The sequence below is a fragment of the Carassius auratus genome, chromosome 8 (genome assembly GCF_003368295.1).
Source record: "Carassius auratus strain Wakin chromosome 8, ASM336829v1, whole genome shotgun sequence".
Lineage (NCBI taxonomy): Eukaryota > Metazoa > Chordata > Actinopteri > Cypriniformes > Cyprinidae > Carassius > Carassius auratus.
The window spans coordinates 19,140,343-19,152,732 of record NC_039250.1 but is presented as its reverse complement, the minus strand read 5'-3'; the positions used below and the strand labels follow the sequence as shown (position 1 = coordinate 19,152,732).

General features: G+C 35.5%; 1 protein-coding gene across 3 annotated transcripts; it reads left to right on the top strand.

Annotated features, from left to right (window-relative positions):
- The first annotated feature begins 1,179 nt into the window (after nucleotides 1-1,179).
- On the top strand, nucleotides 1,180-9,978 carry hsd17b3 (hydroxysteroid (17-beta) dehydrogenase 3). Of its 3 annotated transcripts, none has more exons than XM_026270069.1 (11): nucleotides 1,180-1,330; nucleotides 4,266-4,312; nucleotides 5,321-5,396; nucleotides 5,485-5,592; nucleotides 5,690-5,757; nucleotides 6,134-6,178; nucleotides 6,585-6,619; nucleotides 6,709-6,790; nucleotides 7,973-8,038; nucleotides 8,187-8,336; nucleotides 8,434-9,978. In XM_026270069.1, the coding sequence occupies exons 1-11, from the start codon at nucleotides 1,180-1,182 to the stop codon at nucleotides 8,527-8,529; spliced, it is 924 nt and encodes a 307-aa protein (XP_026125854.1). In that variant the 3' UTR covers nucleotides 8,530-9,978. The 3 variants fall into 3 exon arrangements, with proteins under 3 accessions (XP_026125854.1, XP_026125856.1, XP_026125855.1); XM_026270071.1 differs by lacking the exon at nucleotides 1,180-1,330 and adding an exon at nucleotides 2,617-4,013; XM_026270070.1 differs by lacking the exons at nucleotides 1,180-1,330; nucleotides 4,266-4,312 and adding an exon at nucleotides 4,324-4,617.
- The last annotated feature ends 2,412 nt before the right edge of the window (nucleotides 9,979-12,390 follow it).

Genomic DNA, 12,390 nt, shown 5'->3' with positions numbered 1-12,390 from the left:
TTACTGTGCTAAAATAACTACTACTAAAATAAATAAATAATACCTTTATAGTCACGAATTAATAAAAAATCTAAACTTTTGTCAAAAATTAAAACAGAAAAAAACCTTATATTGCGATATAGTAAAAATTAAATTCTGCATTTTAATCAAATGTATAAAACTGCATATTTTCACTGTGTACATTAAAATATATACTTCTTTTAATAAAGTTACAAAAGTGATTCAGTCAAGAGCAGTGAGAGACTTTCTCTGTTTTGTTGTTTGATTAACGTGAATGACATAGAGAAGGAATATTAGACTGCTGTCACTTTAAGAGCTGCCCAGAACCGATTTACAGTTACACATGTGTTTTCTTTCTCAGCGGTTTGCTTTCACTTAAGACCTACTGTGTTTACAAGGATACTTGCAAAGACAGGCATTTTTACACATACAAGTGTGTGTGTTTAATTATTCATGGCCTACAAAGCGGCAAAAATAACAGTTCAATACTCCTGTGCTCTATGTGCACCGTCTTCATGAGTTCTTTTTCACTGCTGATTAGATTCCAATGACTTAAAATCACTTGTTTTTAAACAGTAATGTTTAAAAACGCGTGCAAATGGTAGGTTTTCATGACTACGTAGCACAGCAATTTCACATGAGCATGTAACCTCAGTAAAGACGATAGTCCAAAATCCCCTAATCTCAATTATGTAATACCTGTAACTATTTCTCTTCGTTTATTGTACTACATTAAAACAGTACAAAATACAATGAAATGCATATACAAGCATATTTATATAAGAGAGAATATAATTAACAGAAACATTTACAAGCTAAGTATTTAGCAACACTTTTGCCAAAGTATGCAGGGACAACACCATGAAGACATTTCAAATCAGTTGTGTGAGATCAAGGTAGCATGCAGTGAAGTCACTTAAATTCCCTTCACTCTGGGATTTGGATGACAATAGGTGAGCTTACCCATACTAAATGCCACAACAGACACAAAAAAAAGAGGAATGTGAATTCTGTGCTGGGGAGAATGGGCAGAGAAGATTCTGATTGGCTGAGGGAGCTGTCAGCCCTGGGTTTTGAAGCTTGTGGTCAGATTAAATGAGAGAATAAGAGCAACGTGGCAGTAAAAAGAGGGGCCAAGATAGCAGAAAGAACTCACTTTAAGCCTTGAGAAAAGCCTTCATGACGCTCATTGAGATTATTTTCATCTTGACTGGGACTTGTGCTGTCCTGGTTTTTGGAGGGAAACTAGTATGCCTGCTAATGATGCTTGTCCCGAAGCTCTTCTGTCCTCTTCCTGAGACTTTTTTCACCTCTCTGGGGAAATGGGCAGGTGAGATACACCAGCATTTTCATTTTTGTGTTGAGCATGCCTTTTTATACTTGAAATATTTTTTGCAAATAAATAAAATAATAAATGCATGAAATAAAGGATTAGTAAATAAATAAATAAAGAGAAAGTATCAATGTTAAACTTGTGGCATATAAGTTAAAAATAAAAAATAAAATTTATAATAACGTCATTAAGAATAATATTTCACATTACTACATTGAATATTAATTAAAAAGATAATTAGTTTGAAAAATAAAATCAATGTCATTATTTCAGCATTTAAGAAACTGCGATGTTTATTACATCTTCCGAACTGATCCCCTGCTGTACTGGTTGAGAACAGTGGATTTAAAGCAGTGAATCATGTAGCCCTCCTACAAACCATCACTACTTTGGTTTTGTTCCACTGTTTGGCCCAGGAACAAGGTTCTCATCTTGCTTTCCTAAACACTGTTTTTTTGTTGTTGGCAAAAGAGAGACCCTCCTTATGGCTTTCTTGAAATCATACTATGCATGCAAGCTCAGCAACAAAAAAACAACCATTCCAGCCACTTTTTCCCAAGCTTCCTTTCCATTCCATTCCGGCACTGAGAGTGGCAGAGAACAAAAGGCAATTAGAACAGTATGTTCCAAGACGTTATTACTCTTTTTTTTATTTTTTTATTTCTTGACTTTGAATGGCTGTTCCTGTTAATTTGAAATCAAATTAACATTACCTTTTTTCCTTCTGAAACTATTCTTTCTCTTTAAGGCTTTGAATAGGTGTGTTTGTGTGTGTGTGTGTGTGTGTGTGTGTGTGAGAGAGAGACAGAAAGAGAGAGAGAGAGAGAGAGAGTGAGTGTGCATGCATTACAATGTCTGTGCAGGGGGTGTTTTCCAGCATGTTTAGACAGTACATCTGCTATTCCTTTCACTATAAATAAATAATCATGCAGAGAGTTTATAAGTTGTTGTGGATAGTCTAGTTGGTTTAGCCAGTATGAGTGCATGATAGAATGCTGCAAGAATTGCATTCTAATACTAGAAACATATATTAGATTTCTAAAGGATCATTTAACATTGGCAAAATGACTGGTTAAAAACTCAGCTTTGCTGTCACAAGAATATTTTAAAATATATTAAATAAGAAAACAGTTAATTATTTTATTATTAATCAAATAAATGCAGCCATGGGGCTCTAAGGAGCACGATTTCTACTGAGAGCGCCTCAAGGACCACTAGCCTATAGGGTGCACTTTTTTTTTTTACATAATTTATTAATCATTCTTAACATTATTTAATATAAATACAAGTGTTCATTGTTAGTCCATAGCTTGGGTATATCGAATAATATAGTATTTATTTATTACAATTGTACTTATATAACACTTTGTAAAAGTTGAGGCAAGCCAGCTAAAGACTGAATTGTTCACATTTGAGACATTCAAAATATTCCGCTTCTCCTGAGATCTCACTGGGATCTAAAGCAGGGTACTACTTGTTCTTCTTGTACACCAAGAACATTGACGCAAAGAAAGAGCGAAAGCATGGGAAACAAGAAAGAAAGACACAAAAAAGCCATTTTCCCACACAGAGGACAACACGGACATTAGTTCAAACCGTTCTAGTCTGCAAAAGTAATGAAAGCATGAAGGCCGTAATTACATCTTACATCATTTCCTCTATATTATACACTGGTCATGCCATTGACCCTCCACCACCCCTTTTCTTCAGCACTCCCATGTACTTCTCAGATGAACTAACAGTGGTGGACAGAAGATGCAGTTGTAGACTGTGACGAGTGGGGCGGGGCTGAGAGCCGTGGGAACAGAGCGAGGCTGGTGTAGTTAATAATAATGCACGACACCTGTGCCACTCGAGTCCCACAGAGGATCTCTGGAGGGATAATAGGAGGAGTGACGACAGGGTAAGATGAGAGAGGACCAGACCTGGATTTATTTTGTGTGTGGCAGTCATCCAAGAGGGGCTGCGGCTTTACTTTCATTTTGTGTTGGTTTATTTTTTTCAACTTTTTAAATGTTCACCGGTTCCTGCCTCCTTCTTCCCATACAACCTACTATGTTACATTGGTGCCGAAACCCAGAAGGAAGGAGGGACACACTGCCAAAGATCCCTCGCTGCTGTGGTGAATCCGTGTTGCCATCAAGCAGTCTGCTGCCCTGGAGGCTTGAGGCGGTGGGCTAGAGTGAATTGCCGGGGGTTAGACAAACTTGCAGTCAGCCACCTGTGATGTGGAGGGACGGCTGTCTGTCCTTACATACGTCTGTCTGTCCTTACCCCAGGTACGGTGCGGCCGCAGTGATCGGCTCCCCTGGAGGGGTATGGGGGTATGTGATGAGTGGGGCAGGGCCGAGAGCCGTGGGAACAGAGTGATGCCGGAGGAGTTAATGATAATGTGCGACACCTTGGCCACTCATCAGTCTCGGGTCCCACAGAGGAACTCCAGAAGGACTAAAGGAGGGGTGACTATAGTGTAAGATGAGAGAGGACCAGGCCTGGACTTTATTTTTGTGCTTTGTGTGCGTCAGTCGTCCACAAGGGTTTATTTTATTAAATTGCTTTGCCATCGTTTGCCAGTTCCCGCCTCCTTTCTTCCCACACTACGAGATGTGTTACATAGACATTCACAAATGACTTTTCACACATATTCACCACCCCTGCTCCCTATTTGTTTAGTGAATTGGTGAGTACACATTCTGTAAAAGAACGTGCTGTTGAGATTCTCAACAGACTATCATGTTCTGGATATGCTTGATTTAAAATCTTTTATTATTATCATGTGAAGGATAGTTATTTACTGTAAAAAAAAAAATAAATGTTTTTTTCTCAGACTGAATAGTCAATCACATTTGTTCACAAGTGAACTAGTAACACAGAATATCAAATTATTCATACCTTCTAGTTTATGACTTAAGTCTAATATTTCCTGTTTCAGTGGTCACTGGAGGGTCAGATGGAATAGGCAGAGCATATGCTGAAGAGGTAATAACACTACCACATATGTAAAAACATTTGTTCTGTCAGTATTGATGTTTGATTAGATTAGTATACAGTTAAAAGGGATCAGTAAAGTGCACTTAAACATTATTTTGCTTCAGCAAGGAAGCCTTAAAATGATCAAAACTGAACTTCAATTCCTTAAATAAATCTGAAACCTGTATCCTGGTCGCCATAAAATATTAAAACGAACAACTGTTTTCAACATTAATAATAACTGTCTCTTGAGCACCAAATCAGCATATTAGGATGATTTCTGAAGGAAGGCGATTCTGAAGACTGGAGTAATGGTAGGAAAATATTAAAATATTTGTTTTAAAATATATTCAAATTGAAGGTTTGTTTTTGTTTGTTTTATTGTTATTAGTATTTCTTACCAAAAATCTTACCAACATTTAAATGGTAGTGTATATGAACACATAAACATCTTTACTCAGCTAAATGACCACTGAAAAGTTAGACTAAATTGCTGCAGGGTTCCTGTAGTAGAGAATTGGGTAACATTTTATTTTAGTGGCCAACTCTCACTATTGCCTAGTTGCTAATTAGCATGTTTATTATTAACATATACTGTAGGTTGTTTATTAGTACTTACAACGCACTTATTCTGCATGATATTCTGCATTCCTAATCCTACCCCAAACCTAAACTTAACAACTACTTTACTAACTATTAATAAGCAGCAAATTGGCAAAATCATAGTTAATGGTTTGCTAATAGCGAGAATTGGATCATAAAATAAAGTGTGACCGAGAATTGATTATGAAACCTTCTGTGCAATAACATGGCGTCAAGATTTCGGCAGTATTTTTATAAAAACTAAATGATCTCTGAAGGCTTTCTTCCACAAAAATGTTTGCACCACTGAAGTGGGCCTTAAACAGGATATGTAAACAACCAGAAACCGGAAGTAGCCTAATCTTAAATTTACTTAAACCAGCTCATCCCAAATATCAGACTAGGCTGTTTCGGTAACATTGTCTTTCTCTCCAGCTATCAAAACTAGGTATGAACGTGGTCATCATCAGCAGAAACCAAGAGAAGCTTGACAGAGCAGCAAGGAAGATCGGTAAAGCGTTTACTTCAGCTGGGAAATCAGCTTCTGGTCTGTATTCTGAGAGCTCAGTTTCACCGGCATTCTTTTCTTGTTCTGACAGAGCTCACTACAGGACGGGAAGTCAAAGTAATAACTGCTGACTTCACCAAAGATGATAGATACGGGTACATTCGAGAAAACATTGAGGGTCTGGAAATTGGTATTTTAGGTCAGTAGGTATCAGATATCTTATTGCTTCATTGTATTTATTTCACGTTCTAACATGTTCAACAGTGCTGATCAATGTTGCTTTTCTTTAAACCCAGTGAACAATGTCGGGATTCTGCCCAGCCAAATACCCTGCAAGCTACTTGAAACACCTGACCTGGAAGAAGTGAGGTCACCAATGGTTCTTCATTATTATTTTCACATTATCAATCCTATACAGAATATGCTACTGCCATTAATGAAGTAGTACTCTTACAAAATCATTTGAGATATAGTGTAGTAATTGAAAATTGCCCATAATAACTTGTTTTGTAGTGATGCAATGATGAAGAAGTTTTTAAAAGAACAATTTCTTTCTTAGTGAACATTGTAATAATCTGTAGAAATGTTTGTGCATTGAAGAGAAGCCATAGATGTTAAAGATTCTTCATGGAACCATAGATGCCAATAAAGAACCTTCATTTTTTTTTAAGAAGTGAACAGTTGTTTATCAGATATTGTCATTTATATAGTATTTTTCTTGTCGTTGTGGCCTCTCCTAGAGAATACATGATGTTATCAACTGCAATGTGAAAGCGATGGTTAAGGTGAGTAGAAGCTGGGTTGGGTTGCAGAAGTCACGCCCAAATTAAGCTGTGTTCCGACGGTTGCAGAAAGCATGGAAATAATTATTCTAAACGCAAATAATAAACTGCAACTGATAACATAATCATGTATGATTAGCAAAAAAATAAACTGGTAGATAAACTTTAAAAGTTGGGGAGAAAACTTTTTTGTTATCAATGTCAATTATCTTACTGTCATGTTTATAATTTTGCATGTTTGTTAGGCCTATATTTCATTGTGATATTACTAGATTTTAATGTTTGAAATTATATATATATATTTTGAAATGTTTCATTTTAGGTGATAAAAAAAAAAAAAAAACGGTTGAGACCATCTGGTTCTTCTAATAAGATTGAATAGTGTACTCCCATTGTTTTCCATATTCAGATGTGCAGAATTGTGCTACCAGGAATGCAGCAAAGGTTTGGCCTTCTCTGTTCAATAGTTTTTCCCGGGATTTTTCAAACAGTTTTACAAATCTCCAGCACACTGACCATATGTATTTCCTTAGAGGAAGAGGAGTCATTCTGAATGTGTCCTCTGGCATAGCCAAAATACCCTGCCCCATTTACACCCTTTATGCAGCATCCAAGGTAAACTTAAGACATCAATTGTAGTACGTCACTGATTCCAAATTACATGACAGAAATTATAGTTAGTAACATGATCCATCACATGATTATATTTTAGGTAATATAATCAGACTACTTTTAAATTACTATTGAACTAACTCATTTATCACATTGATTTAAACAGGATAATACTGAACCATATTGTTGTAAAAATACAAAGAGTAAGAAAATTATTCCATTCATTTTAATTAACAAAATGAAGTGCATTAAACGTTACATTATATCAAGGTTTCCCAAACTGGGGTTCATAAAGGAACTGCAGGGTGTTTGTGAGTTTAATGAAAACGTAATAATTAATTAAATAATAATCATACTTCTAGTAAATATACAGTGGGTACGGAAAGAAAAACTGAAATATCACATGGTCCTAAGTATTCAGACCCCTCTTCAGGCAGTTCCTTTGACCTCATGATTCTCATTTGCTCTGACATGCACTGTGAGCTGTAAGGTCTTATTTAGTCAGGTGTGTGGCTTTCCTAAATAAGTCCAATCAGTAGAATCAAACACAGCTGGACTCAAATGAAGGTGTGGAACCATCTCAAGGATGATCAGAAGAAATGGACAGCATCTGAGTTAAATATATAAGTGTCACAGCAAATGGTCTGAATACTTAGGACCAAGTGATATTTCAGTTTTTCTTTTTTAATAAATCTGCAAAAATGGCAACTATTCTGTGTTTTTCTGTCAATATGGGGTGCTATGTGTACATTAATGAGGAAAAAAATAACTTAAATGATTTTAGCAAATGGCTGCAATATAACAAAGAGGGAAAAATTTCAGGGGGTCTGAATACTTTCCGTACCCACTGTATACTGGGGAAAGTGGTTCGGAGGACAAAATAGGTTGGGAATCCCTGCTTTACATGTAAATAGGAAATAACATGAAATTGTGCATTTTAATGTGTTGGAAAGACAAAAAATGTGGAACAAGGGAAAATCTGGAAATTATTAAATACTTATTGCTATTGTGTGAATAATATGTCATCTTATAATCAATATTAAGTAACTGTATGAGTATTTTAAAATCTAATGTAATCTAATTACAAGTACTTGATGAAGACATTTTTCTGCAATTCTAAATACTGTTCTGCACTGTACTGGCAATGTCAACATATCAAATTAAAAAACATCTTCTCATCCACAGGTTTTTGTTGAGAGATTTTCACTGGGTCTTCAAGCAGAATATAAATCAAAGGGAATTATTATACAGGTCGAGTAAAAAATGCATGCAAATTCACTCTCTTTGCCATCCAGAACCTAGCCACACATCAAGCAAATAATGTTTTGTATGTGTATTAAATGCTTACCAGGAATAAGATATTCCTGTCCTCATTGACAAATGGTGATTTTGTTCTCAGGTTGTGGCTCCATTTGGGGTTTCCACACAAATGACAGGACACCAGAAGCCAGATATGGTCACATTCACACCTGAAGAGTTTGTGAGGAGCTCACTGAAGTATCTGAAGTCTGGTGACCAAACATACGGCAGTGTCACTCACACTATACTGGTAATTATGTTACAAATGACTTGCTTTACTAATAAATATGTAATATCATTAGGCATGTGCACGTATTGTGATTCACCAACCTGTAATTGATCTACAGGGCGGGATTGTGCAGTCCATTCCCACCTGGGTCCTGCGGAGCGAAGCATTTCAGCATCATTTTAGGGAATATGTAAAGGAGAGGGTCGGAAGCTGAGAGCTGTCATTCTTTAAGTATATGTACAGTATTGAACATTTGATACTTAAGACAACAAAACGGTTGGGTTTGTTTACACTAATTATGACAATACTTTGTTAAAAATATAAGACTGGGAAAGAAATGGAGAGGAAGAAAAACTGACATGTCTTTGTTTACCCACGGTCCTTCAAAATACACTATATCTGTTGATAATAGAACATATTATCATTATTAATCATAATCATATCAGTAGACAGGAGATAGTTGAGCTGTACTAACCTTGATAACATTAACAGAAGGTCGATCTCAGAAAGGCCAAATGACAGAGCAAGAGATGTGGCCTTGTTATTGTTTTCTATATTTTGAGATTAGAAAATGTTTGGTCTTAGTGCATTTTATAAATAACATTAATATCCACAAAACACAGATATTTGGCGCCACATAGTGGTAAATGCACTCTAAGGTGATGGTCTTTAAAGCTTGTCATTTTTTTTTTTTATATAATGTCATTATCCACTTATATCGACGTTTATGTGTCTAATAACAGCAAAAAATACTTTATGAAAACCCTTATTTGGACAGCACTACAAGAATGTTCACACATTATTAATATTAAAATTCATATGAAAACATCTTACAATAAAAAAAAAAAAAAAAAAACACTAGATTCACTACTGTAATTCAGGTATATCTCATTTACCTTTAAAAAATAATTAAAAAATAACTGCTAGTTTTCGTTTCTGAGGTCCAGCCAGCAGAGGGCAGATTTGTGACTCCGCAGCATTACAGAACCTGAAGCACATCAGCTGTAGTGATTGAATCTCTCTCGAGTCGAGTTTCAAATGTCTTGAAGATGCTGAGCAGGTAAAGGATACAAAGCAGTGCAGTCTGATGGGGATTTCCACCGCAGATGTAGTTGTTAATAAAGCTGTTCACCCTCGAGCAAGCTGTCCTGATTGAAATACAGTTGACAGGATAACTATCAGTTTTCACTTATATTAAAGGGCTTTCTGTTTTTACTACAGGGAATTTCCACTGATAATTTATAATGCTACTTCTTGTAATAGAAAAGACATTTATGTGGAATAAAAGTGAGGAAATAATTAAAATAATCACACTTTATTTTCCTCGCTAACTTGGTAAGCTATGCTTTCTCTGATTGCAGCAGTGATGTCTGAAAATCGAATGTTTTTAAAAACAAGTGATGGATAAATCAAGATTTCAGATCATCTAATCAATCTGCAGGAAACCACCAATTACCTCAATACAATTTCCTATGGTTTAAAACATTCTACAAACTACTTTTATACCCTGTATCTCGAAAAGTCAAACTTTACCTGTCCCAAAGTTTTGCTAGATGACTGTTTTGTTTCTTGTTCACTAAATTAAAAAGATTGCTATACAGCTAACTAATCTAATGTATACATTTTTGATTGAATGAATAAAATGATACAATGTGTTTAATAATATTGTGTGATAATATCATTTTTACAGCTTGCATATACAAAACACTTGCATATTATTGCTCTTTTGTTGGTTTTGATTGCTTAAGCAACTGTGATGACAGAAACACACCATCACAAATCAGCCATTTAACCATCATGATGGTAATTAATCTGTCAAAACTGGTGTTGTTCATTCAACATTGTTATTTACAATTAAATTGATCTGTATTATAGTTTACATTTATAATAAATAGAATTAGCTAATTTGAGTGCTCTCAAGTAGTACTTCTTAATACATCATTTCATAATTCTCCAAAAGTACTGAATGAACTGACAAGCATAAATAGTAACCTAAAATATATTTTATTGCTCTAATTTCTATTTAAAACACTTATAATTATAAGGTCATTTTAGTACATTATATATTTGAAATGTAATACTGAATAATGTAAAACTTTATTTAATAGTTATATAGTTTTAAAAGTGGGGATTGTTCACCCAAAAAGGAAATTCTGTCATTAATTACTCAGCCTCATGTCTTTTCAAACCCATAAAAAGTTATTTTTTATGATACCCGAGAATTTTCTGACCCTCTCATAGACCACAATGCAACTACCATGTTCAAGGCCCAGAAAGGTAGCAAGGATACTGTTAAATCACTGTGACATCAGTGCTTCAACCTTAATTTTATGAAGCTACGAGAATACTTTTTGTGCACAAAGAATACTTTTCGTTATTTTTGTTTTCTTTGCTCACAAAATTTATTCTCATAGCTTCGTAACATTATGGTTGAACCAACGTTGTCCTTACTATCTTTCTGGGCCTTGAAAGTTCAGTTGCGCTGCTGTCTATGGAGCGTCAGAAAGCTCTCAGATTTCATCATAAAATATCTTAATTTTGAGTAATTGATGACAGAGTGAGTAATTGATGACAGAATTTTCATTTTTGGGTAAACTAGGTGATCTAAGTGTTTTAAGAAACAGTCATGAAAGTGTACTAACTTTAAATGGGCTTTTATTTGAGGAAAAATCTGAAAAAAAAAAAAAAAACTTTTTAAAAGTATAACTTTTAAAGTGGTCATATGATGCGTTTTTAAAGATCATTATTTTGTGTATTCAGTATTTTTCAAATACTTTACATTATTGTGCCCCACCTCTCTCAAACGAGTCGTTTTCTACAAAGTCCCTCCTTCCAAAAAGCACAGTCTGCTCTGATTGGCCAACTGACCCAGTGCATTGTGATTGGCCGAACATTGCAAGCACTCGTAGGAAATATAATGCCCCTTTCCATAATCGCAAGCTTCTTTCAAAATAAATTTAAAGACACTTAATAATGTCCTTAGTTTTACCATTGGTTCAAGCCCCAAAGGAGAACAGCATTGCGTGACAGACACAGTGATGAAGCTATTATGTGTTTGAGGAGCACAAGCTATGGATGTTAAGACAGCTGACTCCACTGTGTGTGACACTCTCTCTCTCTCTCTCTCTCTCTCTCTCTCTCTCTCTCTCACACACACACACACACACACCCACCCATGCGCACACACACACACAACATGCAAAACTCTGCATTGAACAGTCAATAGTAAATACTTAAATAAAACTAATAACAAAACATATTGACAGTAATTGAATCAGAAGCACCAGATTGTCGTAGCAAAGTCAGAATTCCCTCCTCTCCTGGGTTCACGAAATTGTCATCCATAAAATGCGTTGCTGTTCTGTTGTAAGTAATCTTAAAGATTCCTAAATTAATCTACTTTCAGAAGGCCAAATAAAGTGCTTTTGCTTTTTCCTAGATACACAGCATCTCCCTGCTTCAGCACTAACTGCGGTTACTGGCCTTCTTTCTTTGCGTGAACGTTTGGGCAGTATTACGCAAGTATTCCACATAGTGACATACACATGTGAGGGCGTGTTTGAACGAGTCGTTTTGGGTGGGGGGGAGTGCAGAATCTTAACTTTGATAAAGAATAACTCTTTGGATTTGAGACTTTAGTCTTTGCAACATTACAGATCTTCTTCATGCACCAAGAGCTCGTAACACTCCAAACAAGAAAGGAAATATTGAAATCGCAACATATGACCCCTTTAAGATTTTAAGTATGCTACAAGTGCACATTCAATACAATTACACACACTTTTATAGAGCTTTATAGATCACTTTTGAAGTTTGGTCAACGCATTTGTTTATCATTAGCATTAGATTGTCTTGTCTGTGAAGATTCCCTTTAAAACAAGCATAAACCACTGCTCACAACAAACATGAATCTGGTACCTTTTGGACAGTTTAGAAAATAGATAAGTAAAATACCTCATGTTTTGGGTTTTGACAATTTTGTTAAACGTTTAACAGCTGCATGTAGTCATGTGCCAACAATTTGTTTTCATGTTGGAAATTTTCTGCTGAAATAAACGAGCACAATGCTTCATGT